General features: G+C 36.8%; 1 protein-coding gene across 6 annotated transcripts in view; it reads left to right on the top strand.

The window, feature by feature from the left end:
- Positions 1-25,107, top strand: part of LOC126688572 (uncharacterized) — a 64,399-nt gene that overhangs the window by 12,609 nt on the left and 26,683 nt on the right. For 2 of the 6 annotated variants that reach the window (XR_007644307.1, XM_050383315.1), the window contains exons 1-2: positions 18,694-19,033; positions 19,142-19,290. The exons of 1 other annotated variant lie outside the window; for it this stretch is intronic. Coding sequence is in view for 4 of the 5 variants with exons in the window: in XM_050383315.1 (XP_050239272.1) it covers positions 19,031-19,033; positions 19,142-19,290 (152 nt within the window). In the remaining variant the exon portion in view is untranslated. Of the gene's footprint in view, positions 1-758; positions 1,059-18,691; positions 19,034-19,141; positions 19,291-25,107 lie in introns of those variants that run through there. 3 more of the 6 variants (XM_050383314.1, XM_050383312.1, XM_050383311.1) reach the window with 2 other exon arrangements.

The following is a 25,107-nucleotide window of genomic DNA, read 5'->3' as shown; positions in this document are numbered from 1 at the left end:
ATTTCTTATTTTTCAATTTAATTTTGACAATCCAATTTTATGTTTAAATTTCTTTTTTTAGATTGTTTTCTAATGTTCATTTGTTATTAAATATATAAATTGATTTTATAACTTTTAATTATATGAAGGTATATTTGTAATTAACTAAGATTATGGAGAAACTTAAATAATAATGTGTCACAATTGAATTCTAAATGAACTCATATTTAGGAAACTTTGTGAATCTTCCTCTGATTTTTTAAGAAGAAATTTTCCATTTTATTATCTCAATGATAAAGACTAAATTTGAAGAGTTTATCAATAAAAAATGCCACACATTTTCATTAGTCGTAGTTTTATTTAAGAGTTTAAGAGTTTGTTTGGATACCACTTACTGTTGAAAATTGAAAACCGAAAACACTGTAGCAAAATAATTTTTAAATGTGTGAATAGTACCATAGGATCCAGTTTTAAAGTAAAATTTGTTGAATTCTGTACTTACGGGTCCCGTAAACAGTGCACGAGACCCACCATTTTTCAGCAAAACTTAAAAACACACACTTTCAATGCGTTCCAAACGCACACTCAGTGGTTAAAAATTGCTAAATTGTACAAAAGATTACCATTGGATAAATATATTCACTCATGAAACCACACATCTTCCACTTAGGCAAATTGCTATTATTATTGACTTATGAACTTGCATCTATCTTTGAAAACTCTGTAGCACATACTTAGTCATATATCTCAAAAATATTTGGTTTATGTCTACACTGTAGGTTGTATTCTCACGTCCAAGCAATGTTGCTACGCTGAACAATCCGTATCAAAGTTTCCATCAGGATCTTGATTCTGTTCCAAAGAGAGAAATCAGTCCTTCATATTAATGTCAGGCCAACCTATAATTGGTTCCTTTTCATGTATTTGCTTTCATTAGAAGTGTTTAATATCGTTGTTTGCTTCTTCAGAATGGTTATTTAATCATGGATAAATACTTAAGAATTGTATGAGATTGTTCTCAAACTCCATGACATCTATTGCAAATGCCAACCTAATAAATTTGATATTGATTCAGAGCCCCCAAATTTCAAATTATTTAATCATGGATAAAATGCTTATGAATGGTATGAGATTGTACTCAAATTCCATGGAATATTTTGAAAGTACCAACCTAATAAATTAGATACCGATTTAGACCCCCTCCCCCCCCAAAAAAATTTCAAATATAGCTTGATTAATTTTAGGCTAAACATAATTAAAGAAAAAAAATTACATAATTAACCAATTAGTCAACCAAAGCACTCAACAATTGCATTCCACAGTGCAATTAAGCTAAAGGGCAGAAGGTAAAGAGAATACAAACCAAGATAACACCCGATGTGTTAATGAAATGGAAAACTGAAGAACTCAGTATAAAAACCTCTTTGCGGCCCTCCAAGCCAAGACCACTCCACTAGTGAATAAGTTGAAATACAAGAATACACAAAGACCCTCCAAGTCTAAGCTACTCAATGTACTTGAAAATCCAAATAAAGAAAAAATGTTCTAAAACCAAAATTTCAGGGGGAGGGGTGGGAAGAATTAAAATTTAAACAATCTGATTTCCATCAACCTAAATCACAAATGAAAACTGATCCATTCATCTACAATCCACAAACCCACGACAATATCAAGCACATGAAAGAGAGTTGAACAGACCAAACAAGATAAACTCTTTTGACGCAGTGACTAAAGCCTCTATATATCAACAACAATCTTGACTTTGTTACATGAGTTGATGAGATATTCCAGGTCTTGATGATGCAATGCATGATATAGTGGCAATATATAATGATGGAGGTAAGCGAGTCTTGAGTGGATTTGGATTAGAGTCCACTGTGGGTTTGGATTTGTGATTATGCAAAAAATCTACAGTTGAGCTCCTCGTCATAGCGGATGGATGAAGTTGTTATTGGGGTCGTCTTTGTGGGAAGAAAACCTACAGAATGAACTAGGTGGAAGAGTAACATGCCAATGTGGCATTAGCCAAACTGCCTCTGATGCTTAAGTCAGTAAGGGAGAAAGATTTTTGAGAGAAACAGACTAGAGAGTGATTCTCATAGAGTATTTGTGTGTAATTGGGCGTACCGTGGGTTTCTAGTGCTTTCTCTTTTATTGTTGAATGTCTAATCAATGGGTGATGAATCATTGCATTTATGCTCAATGGCTAGTGTGTTACAGAATTTGTCTAAAGTTCACAACTCATTCTGTGACCGTTGCTTCGTCCATTGCGTTTCATTATCAATGATCATAATAAATGCGTAACATCTTCTCTGGTTAAATGACGATCTTCGCATAGTGACGACCATAAATTTCTGACTCATCAGCTGCCCTTTTATTCGAATTGTCGTCTGTTAGAAGAGATAAGAACAAATCCGTCTTACGCTTCACATTTCGTATATTGCGCATTTATGACGACTTGATGTCTGAGCAGTTGGGTGCTAACGGTTAGGATGCATTTGACGTGCAAACATTTCTCGGTTTTCCCTCACATGTTTGGGCAATTATTTTGCATTTTTCCCTCCTATTTCCTTTCTTCTGCATTTTTTCCTTGTTCAGTTTTCCTCTTAGGGTTTGTTTCTCCTTTAAGCTTCCTTTCTCTGTCCTGCGTTCCCTAGTAAGTTCTTCATGCTCCTGCTTCTTTTCCTATTCTTTCATGGTAGATTATTCTTCTATTAGGTTAGATTGCCCTTCAATAGCTTTTCTTTTTTCTCGTCTAGGTTGTTTACTTGAGTCTGTGTTGCATTTTTCCCTCCTATTTCCTTTCTTCTGCATTTTTTCCTTGTTCAGTTTTCCTCTTAGGGTTTGTTTCTCCTTTAAGCTTCCTTTCTCTGTCCTGCGTTCCCTAGTAAGTTCTTCATGCTCCTGCTTCTTTTCCTATTCTTTCATGGTAGATTATTCTTCTATTAGGTTAGATTGCCCTTCAATAGCTTTTCTTTTTTCTCGTCTAGGTTGTTTACTTGAGTCTGTGGAGGAAGGGTGTCTCGATTGGGTCAGTCTCTTCGTGAGGGAGGACTATCCATACGAGCCTGTTCTTTCTTCATTATTCCCTTTAGTTTCCCACTCTGGTAATGTAGCTAGGTCCTTAAAAATGTCTGAGGTTAGGTCTAGTGACCTGGAGACGGGGTTATCCTCGTCCGATGATCTTGTGATTTCGGAGGTTAATTCTCCTTCAAACCCTTATAAAGCCTAGAATATCTCGTGTTCCTTTACAGGAAAGGACAAGCAGCGGATCAGGGATATGTTTCAGTTCCTTGATTCGGTAAAGATTAGGATCTAGAGTGACGAAGAGAGCCTGTTACTCCTATGCTAATGAAGTTTGTTTTTACGAGGCCGAATTTACTAGTGGTCTTTGTTTCCTTGTTCATCCCTTTGTTAGGGAAATTTTTTCTTATTTGCACCTTGCTCCAACACAATTAGTGCCCAACTGTTGGCGGATCATCATCTCTTCCATGGTGGTGTGGATGTCTGCCAATGATGGCGATGTCATCAAAAGGGATGAATTCCTCCATTTCTATCATCTGAGGAAATCGAAGGACCCCGGCTATTATGAATTTAAGCCATGAGATAGGGCTTCTAGGTTAATACTCGATTACCCATCGTCTCTCCGAAATTGGAAGCCAAACTTCTTTTTTGTTTCTGGAAGTGGTTGGAAATTCATCCCTTTTACGGACCTGGACGAAGCCCCTAAGTTTTTTCGTAGTTGGGGAGTTCCTGTGTCTAGTATGTCATTCTCATTTTTCTGTTGTTTTTCTTCTCTTTTATGAATGACAAGGGTATGTGACATACTTGTGTTTTTATTTGTAGTTTCCCAACATCCTCGTCTAAAGAAGAGGTATCAGTGTCGTGCTGAAAAAGTAAAGGAATATTTGGAGTCTGTCAAGGATTTTGACGAGCTTGTCTCGCCCTAATCTTTGTTTCTTCATTTTTTGGGTCTGGAACCATCTACCAAGGTTCGGAAGAATTTGGAAGTTGTGAAAAAGAATAAGCGCTCCTCTCCCTTTTTGAAATATCGAGCTTCTATTTTCTTCTATTTTTCCTTCCCTTTTTATTATTTTTTTATTTTTTTATATGTTGTCTTCTTCCTTCCAGGAATGACAACTAGGTTTAGTAAGCAGAAATTAGCCGAGGCCCAAGAGAAGAAGGCCAAGGGTGGCATTGTCAGTGGTCTTCTGTCCAAGAAAAAGATGGGTGATGTTTCTAAGAAAGACCCTGTGGTAACTCCTCCTCCTGCCCATTTGCCTGCCAAGCGCCCTACCTCTCCCACTTCGTCACTAAAGGTAATCGCCTCTACTGGAGAGAAGGTTAGGAAGAAGAAGAAGGTTGGTGGTAAATCTTTTCTTCCTACCATTTGGGATGATGCTAACGTGGCAACTTTGAAGGCTTATGAGGCGCTTTCTGTGGATGACCTAAGTCCTCTAATGGCAAAGTCGTCCAGTGAGGTGATGTTGTCTCACATTCAAAAGCTTGTGCAGGTATGCGCCGTAGGTTGTTTCTATTTCTTCTTTTCCTTCACTTTACTTTTGCTAAGGAAAATTTTTTGTAGGTTTTGAGGGAGTCTTTGTTTGTCTTTGGAAAACTCTTGGACTTAGAGAAAAAGGTGGCCACATCTGAGCCTGTGATCAAGTCTCTATCTATGGAGAATGAGATGTTCAAGAACAAGGTTGCCATTCTCACTATTGAAGCTGAAAATGACAATAAGTGTGTGGCAGTCTTAAAGAAGAGCCACAGGTGGAGAAGGACTTCTGCAAGCTAAAGGACAATCATATTGGTGATCTGGAGTTGAAGTTACAGAAGGCTAAGGCCACGGCGGTGAAGGAGTTCAAGGACTCTGACGAGTACTCTGATGAGCTGTATGGGTACGACGTGGAGGGCTTTGATCTTCTTAGGAAGTAAACGGCAAAACATCACCCAAACTTGGACCTTTCCGGTCTGGTTATGGATGAGGTTAAGGAGCTCTTAGCTGATTGTCCCTCCAAAGTTACGGCAGAGAATGTGACGGAGGGACTTCTAGTTCTTCTTTCTTTTCTCCTTCTTTTTTTGCAAGGAAAGAACAATATTTCTTTTTTGGGCCCATTGTTTTGGGCAATTGAACAATCTCTTTGACAATGACAGATAGATTTGGGGACCTTTTGCTTTTAGTCGTAGCAAACAACTCCTTTTACGCTATGTTATGTTTGGACAACCTTTTATGACGATGCTAGTTGTGTTGAAACAACTCTTTATACTTAGCTTGTGTTAAAACAGCACTTCTTCTTTAGTTGTGTTGGAACAGTTATGTTTGAATGGCAATTCCAGTTGCATTTGGAACAATCTAATATTTTAGCTGTGTTTGAACAGCTTTTTGTTGAGTCATGTTTATATGACGATGTTGGTTTTGTTTGAACAACTTAACATTTTTTTTAGTTGTGTTTAAACAGCTTTTTATTTAGTCATATTTAAATGACGATGTTGGTTATGTTTGAACAACTTAATGTTTTTTAGCTGTGTTTGAATAGCTTTTTATTGAGTTATGTTTTAATGACGATCTTAATTGTGTTTGAACAACTTAGTATTTTTTAGCTGTGTTTGAACAACTTAACATTTTTTAGCTGTGTTTGAACAGCTTTTTAATGAGTCATGTTTAAATGATGATTTTAGTTGTATTTGAACAACTTAGCATTTTTTAGTCGTGTTTTTAGCTGTGTTTGAACAGTTTTTTATTGAGTCATGTTTGAATGACGATCTTAGTTGTGTTTGAACAATTTAGTATTTTTTAGCTATGTTTGAACAGCTTTTTATTGAGTCATTTTTGAATGACGATATTGCACTGTACTCGTGACTTAAAGTTGTGGTATTGGAGCATCTTTAGGTTAACCATTTTTTTTTTTGTTTATTCGTGCTTGAATGACGATCGTATTAGCTGTGTTTAAACAACTCTGATTTAGTTGACTTTGGTTGTTGTGTATTAACAACGTGGATGGTTATGACGCTGTTGGCTATGTGTGGACAACTTTTGATTTAAAATTTTAATGATGGAGATCCTTGGGACGTCTCCTAAGGATAACTCCTAGGTGCTGTATACATTTTCATTGATAAATAACTCATGGATAATCAATGATAAATACGCATGGATAATGCTTTCATGTATTATTGGTCTTATGAATGACAAAAGTAAGCACTGTCGCATATATTGATATAAAGAGTAGGTAACTTAAAATAAAAAGTAAAGCATTCCTTACGGGTAGTACTTCTTCAAGTGTTCTATGTTCCATGGTTGAGGCAATTCCTGGCCGTCTAAAGACTTTATGTAGTAGAGCCTTCTCTAGAGTGACGGATTACTTCGTAAGGGCCTTCCCAGGCTGGTCCTAGTTTTCCTTGGGATGGATCATTTGTTGCCTATGATACCTTCCTAAGGACGAGGTATTCTGTGTTGAACCTTCTTATCTTAACCTTTCTGTTGTAGTATCTAGCCATTGCTTCCTTGTGTTTGGCCATTCGTTTCATAACTTCTTCTCTAACTTCATCAATTAGGTCTAGGTTGCCGTTGAGCTCCTGCTGGTTCTTCTAGTCTTCATCAGTTTTGACTCGGAAGCTCGTCAGTCCCATTTCCATTGGTATGACAGTCTCAGTACCAAATGTCAGTCTGAATGGTGTTCCTCAAGTCATGCCCCCTTTGCCCCCTCAAGCCGAGTTTTGATAATTTTGAGCAAGCTTCTGTTCGTTACATCTACCTGGCCGTTGGCCTGAGGGTGTCTTGGAGAAGAATAGTGGTTCTTGACTCCTAAGTCTTGACAAAATTTTTGAAAATTGGGATTGTCAAACTGCTTTCCATTGTTTGATATTATGACATATGGGACTCCAAACTTGTAGATGATTTTTTTTTCCATACAAAACTTGTGATTTTAGCTTTCGTTATCGTCGTCACTGGTTCTACTTCTACTCATTTTGTGAAGAAATCAATTGTGACGATCAGAAATTTGAGTTGCTTCTTCCCTAGAGGGAATAGGCCCATAATGTCAATTCCCCATTGGGCGAAGGGCCATGGTGAAGATATGGGTGTCATCGTCTCTCCTGGTCTTGTTTGGACATTTGCAAAGCAATGACACTTATCGCATGCTCTGATGATGTCGTATGCGTCCTTCTGTAAAGTTGGCCAGTAATATCCTACTAAAGATTTTGCTCCAGCGTGATTTCCATAAATTCCCTTGTGTATACGTGGAGCACAAAATCCACTTCTTCTGAGCTGGCACATCTTAGATAGGGGAGTGAATATCCTCATCTGTACAGCATGTCATCAATGATAACAAAGCGAACTGCCCTGATCTGTTTCTTTCTTGCTTCTGCCTTATCTCCAAGGAGCCATCCTTCTTTCAAGTAACGAACAATGGGAGTCATCCACTCGTCTTGTTCTTTTATCTTCAGAACCTGCTCGCCTTCTGTGCTTGGTTGCCCCCTTATCTCTATACATAGTTCGGAGGTCGCATTGTAGTCATCTGACAAGGCCAATCTTGCTAGGAAGTCAGCTTTTGCATTTTTGGCCCGAGGGATTTGCACAAAGTCTAGGTTGTCAAAATGCTGTGATAGTCATTGGACAATCTTCAAGTACTTGTGCATTCTTTCTTCTTTGGCTTCATAATCTCCCTTCACTTGCCCAACTATTAGCTAAGAATCAGCTTGGACGATAAGACTCTTTGCTCTTAGAGTTTTTGCTAGACTTAGCCCTGTTAGCAGTGCTTCGTATTCTACCTCGTTATTTGTTGTTGGGAATTACAATCTGACTGCATATTTCAATGTTTCTCCTTCTAAAGATATAAGAACTACTTCTACTCCTCCCATTTTCTTTGTGGCTGACCTATCCATTTGGACCATCCATATTTCCATAGGGGGTTCTTCTTCCTTATAGGAGTAAGTGAATTCTACAATGAAGTCCGCTAGCACTTGGGCTTTGATTGCTGCTCGAGGCTGATATTCGATGTCAAATTGGCCTAATTCAATTGCCCATTGAATGAGTCTTCCTGTTGCATCTATCTTGTTCATCGTCTTTCTTACGGGCCGGTTTGTCATGATGATAATGGGGTGTGCTTAAAAATAAGGACGAAGCTTTCTGGAGGCGACCAATAATGCGAAAGCTATCTTCTCCATCCTTGGGTAACTTGCCTCTGCTCCTTGGAATGCCTAGCTGGTATAATAAACTGTCTTTTGAATGTTCCCTTCTTCTCTGATCCCAAACTTACTGCAGTGTCGGATACTGTTAAGTAGAGGTACAACTTTTCTCCCATCACCGAGGGGCTTGACAGAGGTGGCTTCGTCAAGTACTCCTTTAATTTGGCAAGGCTTCCTCGCATTCGTCAGTCCACTGAAAGGCTTTTTTCAATACCTTGAAGAATGGCATACACTTGTCTATTGCCCTAGAGACGGATCTATTTAGGGTTGTAACCTTTCCTAACAAGCTTTACACCTCCTTCACTGTTTTTGGTGACTTGACCTCAATTATTGCCTTTAATTTGTCTGGATTTTCCTCTATACCTCGTTGGGACACCATGAATCCCAAGAACTTTCCTGAAGCAATAGCAAAAACACACTTTGCAAGGTTTAATTTCATATTGTACTTACATAGTGTGCTGAAGGTTTCTTTTAGATCTTCCAAGTCGTTGGCTTCGTCCTTACTTTTCACCAGCATATCGTCTACAAACACCTCCACATTCCTTCCAATCTGGTGAAAGAACATACGGTTCACCAATCTTTGGTAGGTGACTCCTGTGTTCTCCAATCCAAAGGGCATAACATTGTAGCAGTACAACCCTTGGTTGGTAACGAACAAGGTCTTCTCTTGATCATCTTCATCCATAAGAATCTGGTTGTATCTAGAAAATGCATCCATGAAACTCAAGAGCTTGTGTCCAGCAGTTGAGTCTACCAGTTGATCAATCCTTGGCAAGGGGAAGCTATCTTTTAGGCAAGCCTTGTTCAAGTCTGTAAAGTCAACACACATTCTCCATTTTCCATTGCTTTTCTTTACCATTACCACGTTTGCTAGCCAATTTGGATAAAAGACTTCTCTAATGAAATCAGCTTCTAATAGCTTCTCCACTTCTTTAGTTACAAATTTGTTGTGTTCTGGCGCAAATATTCTCCGTTTCTGCTGCACAGGTTTGCATTCTGGATTGACGTTCAAATGATGTTGTATGATCTTCCTATCAATTCCGAGCATATCCTCGAGTTTCTAGGCAAAAACATCTTGGTTTGCCCTTAAGAAAAAAATCATTTCCTCCTTCTCTGAAGTTGGGAGTGCAGTTCCTATCTTCAATACCTTCGTCGAATCTCCTGGGACGATCTCAACTTCTTATGGTGTTTCTAATGGTTCAAGGATGGGCTCTGGTTCATTGATCACTCGCGTGTGGTTTTATCTCAATGCTAAAGTAGCTTGATAGATAGCACTCTTTCGCCAAAACTTGGTCTCCTCAGATTTCTCCTACTTCATAGGCTATTGGAAACTTCACTTCCAAGTAATATGTTGACGTTACTGCTCTTAGTCTATTGATTGCAGGTCTTCTAAAGATGATGTTGTATGTTGAAGGGCAATCTACTATGAGGAAATTAATTTCCTTGGTGAACTGTGTTGGGTAAGTTCCTACAATTACAGTTAGAGTGACAATGCCTCTAGGGACGATTCTATCCCCTGTGAAGCTTACCAAATGTGAGGTGAAAGGCATGATCCTTTTCTTATCCAGCTTCATCTGTAGAAATGCGAGCAAGTAGATGATATCTATCGAGCTTCCATTGTCAATGAGCACTCAATGGATGTTGAACTCTTCTACTTTGAGCATGATTACTAATAGATCGTCATGGGGCTGCCTGATGCCACGGCTATCTCTACCTGAGAAGACAATATCAGGCTCGTCATTCTTTGGCATCTTCATTGGAGGGAGCCATGAATGGATGCTGTTTATTTCTCTCCCCTGTGCTTTTTTCAGGGACTTGTGCATTCTGCTTACTGTTAGTCCTCCCGAAATCGTCTTTATTTCTCCTGTAAGGGGTTTGCTATCCCCTACCTCCAGAGTTCTACCCTAGTCGTCCTTCCGTTGGTATCTGTGGGTCTTCATCTTTCTGACGTACTTCTGTAACTTCCTTTGTCGGATTAAAGTCTCCACCTGGCCTTTCAAATGCCTGCACTCATCAGTACGATGCCCGTGGTCCTTGTGGAACCTACAATACTTGCTCTTGTCTCTTCCTTCTACTGGAATGCTAATTGGCTTCAACTATCGCAAAGGGGGATCATCTCTTATCTACATAAGGACCTGCTCAATTGGCATTATTAGAGGAGTGAAGTTAGTGAACTTGGGTTTCCTATCTAGAAGTTTCATTCTTTTCCCTGTGGTCTACCTAACACTTCATGTCTCCTTCTTCTTATCGTGATTGCTACTTGTTCCTTCGTCTCTCTTCCTTTTTCCTTTCATTTCTTTAGTGAGCACTACATCTTCTACATTCATGTACTTCTGAGCTTTACGGAGCAACTCCACGATTGTTTTTGGTGGACTTTTAGTGATCAAGAAAAAGAAGTCTCCTGGCAGCAACCTTGCTTGAAAGGTTGTTAAGATAACTTGATCTTTAGCTTCATCTACCTGCAGCAGCTCCTTATTGAATCAGGCAACATTCTGTCTTAGTGATTCTCCTTCTACTTGTTGAATGTTGAGAAGATGGCTAGTTGGCTTTTTGTGTCTTTGGCCCCTAATGAAATGACGAACAAAACCCTTGCTAAGTTGTTCAAAATCTGCAATAGTTCCGGGGGGTATCTTGCTGAACCATACCCTGGCTATTCCGTTCAATGTTGTTGGGAATGCCCTACACATCACCTCGTCTGGGGTCATTTGCAATAGTATCAGCGTCTTGCATGATTTGATGTGGTCTAAGGGATCCTTGGAACCGATATATGACTCAAATTGTGCGAGACAGAATTTTGGTGGAAGGGGACAGTTCAATACTTCAGTAGTGAATGGTGATTCCATCCTTCAAATCATCCTATCCAGATTCTCTCAGCCTTTGTCCTTCATAGCACTTTTCAGTTTATCCATCTCCTTCCTCATATTGCGAAGCTCATTTTCCACCCTAGTGGAATCTTCTCCTAAGGTCATGTCTCGCCTATTGGCTTAAGAGTTTGATTCTTCTTCATTTTGGTTTTCACTTGTTCACCAACATTCTGCATTTTGGGATTCCCTTGTCTTTCACAACTCTTCGTTCTGGTGAGTTAGCTCTTCCACATTAGCCAAGAGGGCTTGGATTTGCTGTTGTTGCACAGCGTCTGGCTGCGATGTAATCTCTGTCTCCATCTCATACTTCGAGTTCACTGGGAAAGATGGCTTGAATGATTAGCATTTCCCACAGACGACACCAAACTGATGATGCAAAAAATCAGCAGTTAAGCTCCTCGTCGTAGCGGATGGACGAAGATGTTATTAAGGTCGTCTTTGTTGGAAGAAAACTTACAAAATGAACTGGGTGGAAGAGTAACACACCGGTGTGTCGTTAGCCAAACCGCCTCTGATGCTTAAGTTAGTAAGGGAAAATTATTTTTGAAAGAAACAGACTAGAGAGTGATTTTTGTACAGTATTTGTGTGTAATTGGGCATACCATGGGTTTTTGGTGCTCTCTTTTATAGTTGAGTCCCTAATCAATGGGCAATGAATCACTGCATTTACGCTCAACAGCTAATGCGTTACAGAATCTTTGTCTGAAGTTCAAGGCTCATTCTGTGACCGTTGCTCCGTTCGTTACGTTTCTCTAGGTAAATGACGATCTTCGCATAGTGACAACCATAAATTTCTGACTCATCAATTTGGATTCAAAGATAATGATGGAAGTAAGCGATCCTTGACTTTGTTGCATGAGTTGATAAGTGGGCCCTATGTGAGTAAAGGGTGACTGCATAAGTGTTAAATATCTATTTAAAGGGTGATACTCGTGATTGGTAGTCAATTAGTGGCTATTGTCTTCTAATGAGTAATACTCAAGTCTTTATCTACCCCGAGGTTGCTACTTTTTCCAAGTGAATAAGGGGTCTCCCTTAAGTGTGCTACTTGCTCGACAAGTTGCTTCCTGGCCAAGGCTTTCTTCTTTAATAGAGGATTGGGTTAAGTTTCTCTCTAACCTCCATGATTTCATTTGCTTTGCAAGGGTGCGAGTCCTTGCTTTTGTGCTCTTCGGACTAGCCTCAAAGGCAATCTCATATTTTTTTTCCAAAGAGTAGTCTCCCCACACAAGGGATTGTCCACCCTACTTGAGAAAGTACCTTTTATATATGTATCTGTGTGTGTGTGTGCGCGCACACGCAGGGGTTCGGTGGATGTCAAATTCCATGAACCACAATCGACAATCACATCAAACTGACCTTGGAAAGAATGGTCTTCTACAATCACCAATTACAACTCAGTAGGTTGGCATGGGTAATGATGTGGCTCTATCAACCACGTCTCGAGGTGTCTGCTCCAATTGGTTTGTGAACACCCTTAGTTATTATAAGTCAAAATCTATACTCAAATTTCAAAAGTTTTAAAACTAAACTATCCCAATTAAAATTATACTATCAAGAGTTTATGAAAATTTTAAAAAGCTTCATTATTTCTTTTTATATTTTTAATAATATATCACTTTATTTGTTGCTATATGACAAGTGAGTTTTCCAAGTCATGTGTACGTTTTTAGACCCCTTAAAACACAAGTTGTTTAACCTAGTTATTTAGCTAGGTGATGACTTAGATAAATTATTCAGATCTAGGTTAATACAATCAAATCATATCATGTAAGTAATGCGGAAATATAAAGAACACACGATATCATAACTCAGGAAAACCAAACCGGTAAAAAACTTGGAGAGGATTTAACCTAACTATTCTCGAGATAAAACAAATCCACTATAAAAGAATTGAAATTTTTACAATAGAATTTAGACCACTAACATCCTATTGCTATCTCATGTAGAAAACTTACTATCACGACCACGTGACAGCTCCGAGTCCATGGACTTTTTCTTTCCTTGATCCACTGCAACAACAAGTAATCCCACTTGTGACTTTGAGACTCTACTCAAAGGTTTCATTTCTTCTTTAAATTCTTTATGCATCAACTGAAATGATCACCAAGTTCTTGACATGAATCTTGATCTTGATAACCCTAAGTGTGTATGAAGGTAAACACCTCTAGATCTTACAAAAGATTCAACACACAGCACATCAAAGACATCTAAAACGTAGCTAGGGTTTTTCCTTTTATACTTGGAGTAAAACATAAAACTCTACACGTCAAACCGAGCTTGGGCTAAGTTGAAAATTCTGCAGAAAAAATAATCTACACGAGGTTCGATTGATCGAGTCTAATTTTCGATCGATCGAGCCTTGCAAATTTAGTCCAATAAATCCTGCAATCACTCGATTCCAACTTTACAAATAAACCCATTTTGAGCAACCTAAATCTAGACTCTAAATTTTGATCATGGTTTGCCAACACATTACAAATTGAAGTTCTAATACATTTAGTTCCTAAAGTCTTAGAACCTAACATCATGTATTAAAAGTTGAGTATCTCTAGAGTTGTAAGGTATATTTATACGATGTAATTTATTATAATTCTTAAAATACTTCAAATTTTTTATACTATTATTTATTTATATTTTAATTGAAATAGGCGGGCACACCTCCTTAAGGCAGCATTCCACAGAAAAAAGCTTGTTTTTTATTTTGTTTTGTTTTTATTATTATTTAATTTGATACCTAGTATATTTTATTTTAAGTGAAATTTCATTACCATAAATTAAAAGATAAATAAAATATTACTTTGACTGAAACTCAGTTATTGAAATTTTTAATAAATTTAAAATGAGTTTCTTCATTTATTTTAAAAAAATTTATAACCCATTATAGTATTTGGCTTTTTATAATTTAAAAAATATATATATATATATATATATATCTATCTATCTATCTATATAATAACTAATAGCCGAAATGTTTGACCTTTTGTTGACCGCTCCTCATTCCGCCACGTGGTTACATAAATTAATGCCACGTCTACCATTAAAAACATAGAACAATGTATCTTTTCGGTCGTTTGCTTATTTACTTTCAGTGGGTAACTACCTTTTGTTTTCTTCTCTCCATTTTTCCGTTTTCATTTTTTTTTTCCCGCTGCAAAAACATACCCAGCAAAGGTTCTTCACAAACATTAGTTGCTCTTGCTTATTCTTGCATTAGTTGGTCTAACTCTTTCAAACCCACACTGTTGACTTTTCGTCTTCTGTTTTCTTTTTTCCCTCTGTCAGAAGAAACTCAGCAAAGGTTGTGGAGAAAAAAACAGAGTAACCAAGCAAAATCATTATAGTAACCTTCCACTAATTTGATAGAAATATTGTTATTGTGCGATTTATAGTCATATTTGCGTTAATATTAGTTTTGGTGGTCATATTGATTTTGATGTTGGATTACATAGTAACGTTTGGTAACTACCTTTTGTTTGCTTTTTGTTTTCTTCTCTCCATTTTTTTTTCGCTGCAAGAACAAACCCAACGAAGTTTCTTCACAAACATTAGTTGCTCTTGCTTATTCTTGCATTAGTTGGTCTAACTCTTTCAAACCCACACTGTTGACTTTTCATTTTTTGTTTTTTGTTTTCTTTTTTCCCTCTGTCAGAAGAAACCCAGCAAAGGTTGTGGAGAAAAAAACAGAGTAACCCAGCAAAATCATTACGGTAACCTTCCATTAATTTGATAGAAATATTGTTATTGTGCTATTTATATTCATATTTGCGTTAATTTTACTTTCGGTGGTCATATTGATTTTGATGTTGGATTACATAGTAACGTAACTGATTTATTCTTTTCTAATATTATTCCTTTTTCAAACAACAACTTTAGACAACCTTACAATGCAACAGTAAATAGAATATGTTTGCTTTGGCAATTTAAAAACAAATGTTAGACATGTTGATGAGAAATATAAAAGCCATGGAAGAGTTGGGTCTCTAGCATTATAGGAACTGTTCAATTTGTCAACAGGTTGTGTATTTCTGTTTTATTTTTATTTTTTTAATAATAATGAATGTTAATAACTAAGACATTGAAATTTTGTGCATACCATGTGTTTGATAAAATGCCTTACTTACTCTTGCATTAGTTTGTAGCCACTTTATAGTTATTGAACTTACAATTTATGTCCTACTATTTCTACAAGGTACCTGAAGAGTTTGACTTGCCTATGCAAATAGCAAACCTTATTGGGAAAACATTTGTCTTCCAATTGGAACTCAAAGATTATAACCTCAAACAGGGATGGGAGATCTACATAGTAAAGAAAGTTTTTGATCCTGTTATGCAGACTGACAATTCAGTTAAACTTGATCAAATAACTGATGTGAGTACTTTTATATTAAATTTAAATAAAAAATTAGATATTTTTAATGTTACTTATTCATATCATAATACAATTTACACCATATTCTTTTAACGGTATTATATGAGCGATGCTACAAATGATTCTGACAACAACTTACCAAGTGAAAATGATGCTAATCCTACAAATGATGCAAGTGATGTACAGCTCACACCTATTGCAAATCGACAAAAGAGGAAGAGGAAACAAAGACTCCTTTAATCTATTGAAGCCTATGTTACAAATTATTTCAACTTTTCTTACAATAATGCAATCACCATTAGAAGGTGTTCTGTTATCTGTTGGGAACAAATAAATGACCTTACAAAATAGGTAACGAAGGAATAGGTGGTGTTAAATATTCTGAGAATTTGATGTTAATGGTTTTGTCTACGTGTGTATTGGTTTTATTTGATGGATGCATGTTGTCCACCTGTTGTATTGGTTTTATTTGATGGATGCATGATAGTCCACCTGTTGATTTCTCATGATAGTCTACGTGTTGTATTGATTTTACTTGTGAAAGCTTTCATGGTCTGCTTTACTGAAACATTCAACCTTTCTCACAAAAAAGGAAAAAAAAAAAAAAAAACCTTTTATTGTGAGCTTGTATTGCTTTAGCCCATAGTCTGTTAACCCTGCCCAAAATTTATCTTTGTTATTGAATCTGTATTCATGAATATATAGGATCAAATGGCTCATATTTAACATAGGATTCATTTATGACAGTGCCGATTTGTAATGATGATATAGGATTCAATAGAATTTAAAAAAAAAAAAAAATCAAAGCTTAATGCATATGAATTCTTGATGCATATAAAAGCATGACATAGCACTTGATGCAAAGAAACATAATCATGGCCTACTACAATTAACGTGAATCAATATATATCTCATATATTAAACGTAGCATAGCATATAGGTTCATAAATCAAAAGAGATTTACAAAAACAATCACGACAAAAAACTAGAACACCAAGAAATCAGTTTTTCTTTAATTCTAAAACTCAATCACATTTTCTTTAATTCTAAAACTCAATCACATGTTATATATTTTCTAAATTTTCTTCATTTATAATGAACAATGATATATTCATCATGTTTGTATGTGTTGAGACAATGTTGTCACTTTTAGATGGTTCTTGGACTTAAAAATTCATTATTTTTCATTTCACCTATTGGTTTTTCTTTGTGGGTGTTACTAAATGTCTGCAACGTATAGCTGTTAGCAAATATTTTAGCTACATGATTTTATTATACAAATTCAATTTTGGTGTTGTAGTAAAATAAACCAAGATTAAATTTTATATTATACTCAATAAATTTCCCGTGCATCGCACGGGTTAGCGACTAGTATATATATATATATGATCGTACGTGATGTTCATGAATAATCTAACTTAAAAGCAATTTTTATTTTTATGAGTTTACTATCTATTTTAATTATATAATTATTATACAAATTTTCCTTAGTTTACATATAACATTTGACAATTAAGCTGTTTGTTGCACCATTAGGTGTATTAATTAAAAGCTAGTCAAGTTCAGATTGACTTCCAGGGGCAACGCCACCTTTAATTCAGGGGATTCAGATGGCCAAATTTTTTTTAATATAATATTTTTGAATTTTTTGAATTATTTATTTATTTATTTTTTTGTTTCGGGTGACTTTTGACTTCCTAAAATAAAATTTTGAACACCCTGACTCTAATTTCTTTTAGGCTCAACTGATATAAGGTTGAAGATGACCCTATTAACAATCTATTCTTGCAAATAACATTATAATTAATTTGAGAAATTTTATATTCACAACATTTTCACAGCACTTTTACAAAAAGTAATTTCAGTGATAGTTTCAAATTAGAATTAGTAACAACTTAGCACTTAGGATTTATTGTGAAAATATTGTGAACTTAACAATTCTCAAGTAATTTACACTTTTGACCAAATATGTGATTAGAGTGGCTGAATTTTTTGAGAGAGTTTCAACCTATGGCGTCCACTTCTGATAATAGCTCTTTATTATCATACCAAAACACCAATCAATTTTTGGTGTAGGCGGGGATTGAACCTCAGATCTCTTATACAACCATCAGAGACTTTACCAACTGAGCTAACTGGAATCCACATTAGAGTGGCTGAATTTGAATGTACTTTGAATTTGTTATTTCTTGAGTGGGGACTGGAGGCGTGGGTCAATAAGTTAGTAGGTAACAAATTTAACACTTAAAGAGAATTAAACAATTAGATAGATGGTGATTCTTAAAATAAATAAAAAAATAAAAAAAATTAGACTAGAGGTGTGGGATAGGAGATTGATTGGGTGAAGATAAAAGCAAATGTTAACACAACAAAAATTTCCTTAATACAATTACAAAGACCAATTGTTATCAAAGTGAAGTTGAATTGTGTTAAATAGAATAATTGTAAAAGTATAGACATAAACTAATAAGGGAAATGTTAAAGAGTAATTAAAGTTCACTAAACGACAATACTTAACATATTTATTGTATTTAGAAAGAATGAATGATTTCCAATATTTAATCTTAGAAGCAATAATTAGTATGTTCATTGTATTAAGAAACAATATGGGTCCGTTTAGATTGAACTTATTATTGCTGAAACTGAAAACTGAAAATTGAAAACTGAAAATACTGTAGCAAAATAATTTTTAAATGTGTAAATAGTATCGTTGGACCTATTTTTAATATTTTTTAATATGTGAACAGTGTATATACAGTATATGAACAATACATACACTGTTCATAACAGTATATTTTGTCTCCCAAAGTCAACAAATGCGGGCAAAAGAAAAAAATATATATATATATAACAAAGGAAAACGCAACACTAAAACGTGGACGCAGGATTCCTTGGAATCCAAACGCCCTCTATACCTTTTTTTTTTTTTTTTTTTTTGAGAATCAAAAACAATATACCTAAAGAACTTATAGTTTATCTTTTATTCTCTTACTAATACTATGTACAAATTTGAATAAGGAAATCATGTAGACCGCAAGATATATCTCATACCCAAGATACATCTTCTTATTGACCCCTCTAGAAAAAAATTCTGAAGCCTCTCTCTCTCTCTCTCTCTCTCTCTCTCTCTCTCTCTCTCTCTCTCTCTCTCTCTCTCTCTCTCTCTGAGTGAAAAGTAGGAGGTAAAATTGAATTAGAAGTCTGAGAAAACGCCTCTCTCTTTCTCTCTCTGAGAGAAAAGTAGGAAGTAAAATTGAATTAGAAGTCTCTGAGAAAACGCCATATGGAAAGTGGAAACCAAACCATTCGAGAGGAAGTCTAAACTCATTGAACCGGATGAGAAAGCCATCACAAATAAAAGTTTTTTGGACTTACGGTACCAAAACAAGCCATATTGTCTTCCATTTGCATGGTTAAAGTTATGGGGGAAAAAAAACAATTGATGTTTACGAAAAGGGGAAATAAATAGTTTGTTACTCACAACTTATACATTCCAGATGTTCTTGGTCATTTCCCTTGTATTGATCAGGACTAAGTTTCGTAAACACTATGTTACTCACAACTTCTCTCTTTGTAGAAAATTAGAGCCAGGCCTTCAAGGAAATTTGTGTCTAATTCAACCACCGACAAAATGGTGTCCAATCTATAACTTTTTGTTTGTCTTTTCTAAGTTCTATACATTTCATTCAAGAAAATCTTTAGTTTGAAGTAAAGATATCTAACTGGATATACTTGTTGGTAGGCTGGCATGGCGGCGGCACATAGTTTGATTGGAGAAACCAATGCTCTTCTAGGCAAGCCAAATCACATGAAACCATCTCTCATAGAAGCAGGGGCTCGTCTTTTTGTCACTAGGTTCCTTGGAACTTATATCTCAGCTGGATGTTTAATGTGAGTTTGCCCTTTACATAGATATCCTCTTTATATATTCGTTCTATATATGCACTCTGAAAATCAGTATTGTATATAGGTAGTTTATGATAATCTGGGGACATTGAAAATGTATCATCATTGAAGAGCTAGTTTGGAAGTTTCAATATTATAATTCTGGGGATGTTTTTGTTCAGTCACTGAGGAGGTGTTAAAGGTTAATTTATCTGGAATCTTTTGGATAAAGTTTTGGCGACTTGATTATGTAGGCCTGCAGGGGATTTTGTAACCATGGGGCTTTAATTTGAATTTACCCCAATAATGAATTACAATGGATATTATTCTTTGTGCGGACACCATAGGTTCATAGCCAATAGGATCATTAAAATTTATATCCAACATATGGTTTTCAAAATTTTGTCCAACGAATTACAATCCAGATTGTTTTTAATTTCCATGACACCAATTGCAACACCCAGTTTTCCAACTATGCTGCCACCACCTAGTTATTTATATTTGGCACGCACCACCAACTGCCACTATTTGTTGATTGCAGCTACCGAAGAGAAACACTACTTGACTACCATCGTCCTACATACACGTCTTTAATATCAACTGCTGCTACCGTCTCAGAAAAAATACTTTCAACGCCCACTGTCTCAACAATCAAATTTTAGGTGGCCGGACCTCAAAGACCCACAGAAAGTCGACCAACATCTAAAGGTCCGGTATTTAGGTCAACCAGATTCTATTTTGATTTAGTTGGATCATGTAGGTCGGCCAACTTCTACTTAGTGTTCGTTTGGATTGTAGTGAAAAATTAAAATTATTTTACTATTCAGCTTATTTTGCTACTATTCATAGGCCCTACTGTACTTTTTGTCATTATTCATAGGCCCCACTGTACTATTTCAACTAACTTTTACCTTTATTTATAGTACTTTCAGCAATAATTAATTTTTTAGTTTCAACAAAATAAGCGGTATCCAAACACACCTTTAGGTTGACCATCTATTTAAGGCAATCACATACATAAGTTGGCCAACGTCTACTTAAGTTAACCACGTAGGTCTACCGACATCTAAGTAGCTCGTATGTCAACTAGCTTTGACTTAGATCAGTCACAAAGGTCTGTATGTTTCAATTGAGGTCAACTATGTAGGTCATCCAACATCTACTTTGGTTGGCCTCCAACCAGAATTTACCTAGATCGAAGTGTCCACTGACCCTCCTCACATTAGCATTTACAACATCCTAAGAGAATTCGCACTAGAACTTGGATATGCCAAATGTAAGCTCTAATTTACAATTTAGCCCAAAAGCAACCCACATCCGGACTTGTATTTGATCACCAACTATTGCAAAAAAATTTACAATAATGCTATAGTGCAATTCTAAAAGTAGAATTACACTATAGCTCAATTCTTAAAAAAATAAATAAATAAATAAATAAATAAACTAATATTTTATTGTGTAACTTTATCAGTTCCTCTCTCTCTCACCGGGTTTTGGGTTTTGGAATATATTATTTTATTGTGTAGAAATATTATTTTAATGAATTGTATTGTAAAATAAAATTTGGGATGCTGAGAGTATTGTAAAATGGTATGGTATAATTGATAAAGTAGTTTTTTTTTTTTAAATAGTAAAATATGATGAGATAGAATTTTGAGATGTGAATGCTCTAACAACCAATTGTTGCATGTGATACTATTTGAGCCTATTGACTTGACAAAATAACCAGCTAGCTCATCAATTATGTTGCCACCCCAACACAAATTAATTAGGCCTTCATATGTCACTTCCGGCCAAAATCCTCTCCCTAGCCGATGCACTATAAATACTTATTCACTTAGCCAAAAAAAAAAAAAAATTAAGGCAAGCTCCATATGCACCATACGGTGCTTTGTGATTCTTATATCTATTCTTTTTTCTTTTCTTTTTTCTTTTCTTTTTTTTTTTTATGAGAAATATGTAATTTCAAACAACTGAAAAGGAGAAACAACAGAGAGAGAAAGTAAGAGCATTACAAACAACTGTCCTCAATAATAAGATGCTCAACAAAGGTTGGGAAAGACCTTTTCCAAACCTGTGAAGCACCAGAATTCCTAGCTACCTTTGCAAGTTCATGGGCAACTTTGTTGCCATCCCTTTTCAGATGATGAAAAGAACACCAGATAAACGCTGCAGAAACTTCCCTAATGTTCCGGATTATGTGCCCAAGCTCACCACCGTGGAACCCATCGTTGATTGCTTGAATGATGGATAAGGCATCGAACTCAAAAATAGAATGAGAAACATCCATTTCCGTTGCAAGAAGCACACCTTCCTACATGGCCAATGCTTCTGAAACCTTAGCAGAGAACGACGCAAACAAGACTTTGCTTGAAGCAGCCAAAACTTTTCCCATGTTGTCTCGAATGACTACACCAATGCACGAGTTTCCCCCATCATCAAAAGCTGCTACGCTAGTATTAATCTTGTAGAAGCCCGTAGGTGGAGATTTCCACTTAGACAAAGAAGGTGACTAAGGTAATACCGGAAAGGAACAAGCAGCCTTGAATTCGGCTAAGACACTACCTGCCATTTCCCAAGCATGAATTGGAGGGGTGCTCGAATCCTCATGAATTGCTTGATTGCGATTCCACTATATAGACCAAGCAATAACAAAGAAAAGTTCCATATCATTCAGGGAGCCTTTCGCAATGAAATCAAATGCAATATCCACCAAGTCACAAGAGGGAGAAGAGAGGTCCACAGGGCAATTGTGCCAAAATGCCCAAGTCATCTTAGCATGATCACAATGGAGAAGAGCATAGGCAGTGATTTCAATGGCTTTATCACATCACGGGCAGAAACTTGAGTAGTGAATTCCTCTGTGGTTTAGATTTTGTATAGTTGGAAGACCATTGACATAAATCCTCCAAGCGAAAATTTTGAGCTTGGGAGGAACTTTCTGCTGCCATATCCGCTTCCACAGAAGAGTTCGTGAGCTGCTAAAGGTGCTTTCACCTTCCTCAATTGAATCCACAATACCCGAAGCTATATGATATGCACTTTTAACCGTTAACTCACCTCTTTTGTTGCCTATCTAGATAAGACAATCTTCAGGTAGATTATAGTTTAGAGGAATTTTAAGAATGGTGCTGACTTCATGAGGCGGAAAAGTGGCATTAATTGCATCAACTTTCCACCATCTAGTGTCATTTTCTATGAGGGAAGACACCATAGGAAAGTCTCCATAGTTAGCTTGGGGAGAAATCACCTTGTAGGTTGTTGGCGTTGGCAACCATCTATCATCCCAAATATGGATTCGCCGACCATTTCCCACCTTCCACCTTGTGCCCCTTCTGATAACCTCAAGACTATTGTGGATGCTTCGCCAAGCATATGAGGGGTTACTCCATTTTTTGGAATTGAGAACATCATCAAAAGGAGAATATTTTGCTTTGAAAACTCTAGCCATAAGGGAGTCGGGATTAGTGAGAATTCTCCAACCTTGCTTAGCTAGCATAGCAAGGTTAAAGGCTTGTATGTTTCTAAAACCCATACCTCCTTGGAGTTTAGACCAACACATCTTCCTCCAGTAGACCTACGCAATCTTGTTCTCACTGTCCTTTTGCCCCCACCAAAAATTCCTCATCATACTTTCTAAGTCCTGGCAGAGAGTCTTAGGGAGTTGAAAACAACTCATGGTGTATGTAGGCACTGTTTGAGCCACCGCTTTGATAAGGATCTCTCTCCCACCAATTGAAAGAAGTTTACCCTTCCAACCGGCTAGCTTTTTAGCTACTCTGTCCTTAACTTCAGCGAACACTTGTGACTTAGATTTCCCAATAATGGAGGGCAGCCCCAAATACCTATTATGCCAGGAGTCTTGCATTGGACCAAGAATGTTGAGAATGCTTTCCTTGAATTCTTAAGGGGTGTTCAGGCTAAAGAAAACTGAAGATTTGTTAATGTTGATTTTCTGCCCAGAAGCCTCTTCGTATCTGTTGAGAATAGTAACAAGTGTATGACATTCTTGCTCCTTTGCTTTGTAAAACAATAGGCTATCATCGGCGAAGAATAGATGAGTAATTAGAGGGTAGCCTCTACAAATGGAAATTCCATTAATTTGTTGATTCCTAGCAGCTTCATGAATAAGGGCTGAAAAACCTTCGGCACAAAGAAGGAAAAGGCAAGGAGAGAGCGAGTCCCCCTATCTAATGCTCCTTGAAGGAGAAATGTTCCCACAAGCTTCCCCATTTATAAGCACTGAATAAGAAACAGAAGAGACATAATTCATAATGAGATCAATCCATTTTTCCACAAAGCCGAATTTCTCCATCACACCTTTAATAAAACTCCATTCTACCCTATCAAAGGCCTTGCTCATGTCCAATTTAATAGACATGTAATTTCCTTTTCCTTCACTTTTATGGTTGAAATAATGCATAAACTCGAAGGCAACAAGGACATTATCTATGATTAGGTAGTTAGGGGTAAATGCACTTTGGTCTTTGGATATGATGTTTGGTATAATGGCCTTAAACCTACTGGCTAGGACCTTAGAAACGATTTTATAAGTGGTGTTACAGAGACTAATGGGGCGGAATTCTGTCATTCTGGCTGGCTGGTTGGTTTTTGGGATGAGAGAGATGTTGGTTTTATTTATTTCAGTCATGGGAAGATTTGAATTCAGCACCTTTAAAACCATGTTTGTAATATTAGGTCCAACAATATCCCAATATTTATGAAAAAAGATCGTGGACATACCGTCGGGCACGGGTGCTTTAGTGGGGTGGAGTTGTTGCAATGCCTTCAAGACTTCCTCTCTTGTGAAAGGTTTGGTGAGTTCAGTGTTCATTTCATCTATGACACACCTAGGAATTGCATTAGTGACTTCATTGATTCCGGTGGGAAAGGATGTAGTGTAGATTTTCTCAAAATAGGATATTGTAGTGGCTATAATATTTTCCTTGCTTTCACACTAGACACCATCCTCATTCCAAAGCCCAAAGATGGAATTCTTTTTCCTCCTTTCCGAAGCACGGGCATGGAAAAATTTCATATTTCTATCCCCTTCCTTATACCAATGGATTTTGCTACACTACCGCTAGATGGTCTCCTCACTATCCAGAAGGTCATTTATTTCATTTCTAAGCTGATTAATTTCTGCCCCTCTATTGCCTTGCTGATCAACAGTGCTAATGGAGTTAAGATCTCTTCTTTTCGCCGCAATTTTTTTTGGAATGTTGCCTACTACATTATGATTCCAGCTTGCCAGTGCACTTGCACATCGTTGGAGATTAGAAGCCACCCCCTCAGGGGTGACAGAGAGAGTACCTGAGTGCCATGCAGTCTCAATCACTTCACGACAATCCTCCCTTTTAACCCACATGGCCTCAAAGTGGAAGCGATGTTTACTTTTACGAGTTGGAGGAGGTGAGTCGGTGATTGTAAGAATACAGTGGTTAGATGTGGAATCGACCAAATGGTGAACTGTTGGGTCCTTGAAATGTCCAAGCCATTCATTAGTAACAAAAGCTTTGTCAAGGCGAAGCGAAATCCTATTACTCCCTTCCTTCATATTACACCAAGTATAATCTGGGCCACAGTATCCCAGGTCCTTAAAGCCACAGTGATTTACAATTTGACGGAAACCATCCATCTGATTTTGGCAACGATGGACACCACCTGCTTTTTCAGACATTTAAAGAATTTCATTAAAATCACCACAGCAAAATCATGGCAAATTAAATTGGCTATTAAGATATGAGAGGAGTTTCCAAGATTCTTCCCTGAGGTGGGTCTCCGGCTATCCATAAAACCGGTAAATCTCCAAACAATACCATT

Source organism: Quercus robur, chromosome 6, assembly GCF_932294415.1.
Source record: "Quercus robur chromosome 6, dhQueRobu3.1, whole genome shotgun sequence".
NCBI classification, from domain to species: domain Eukaryota; kingdom Viridiplantae; phylum Streptophyta; class Magnoliopsida; order Fagales; family Fagaceae; genus Quercus; species Quercus robur.
This window is presented reverse-complemented; position numbering and strand designations above follow the sequence as displayed.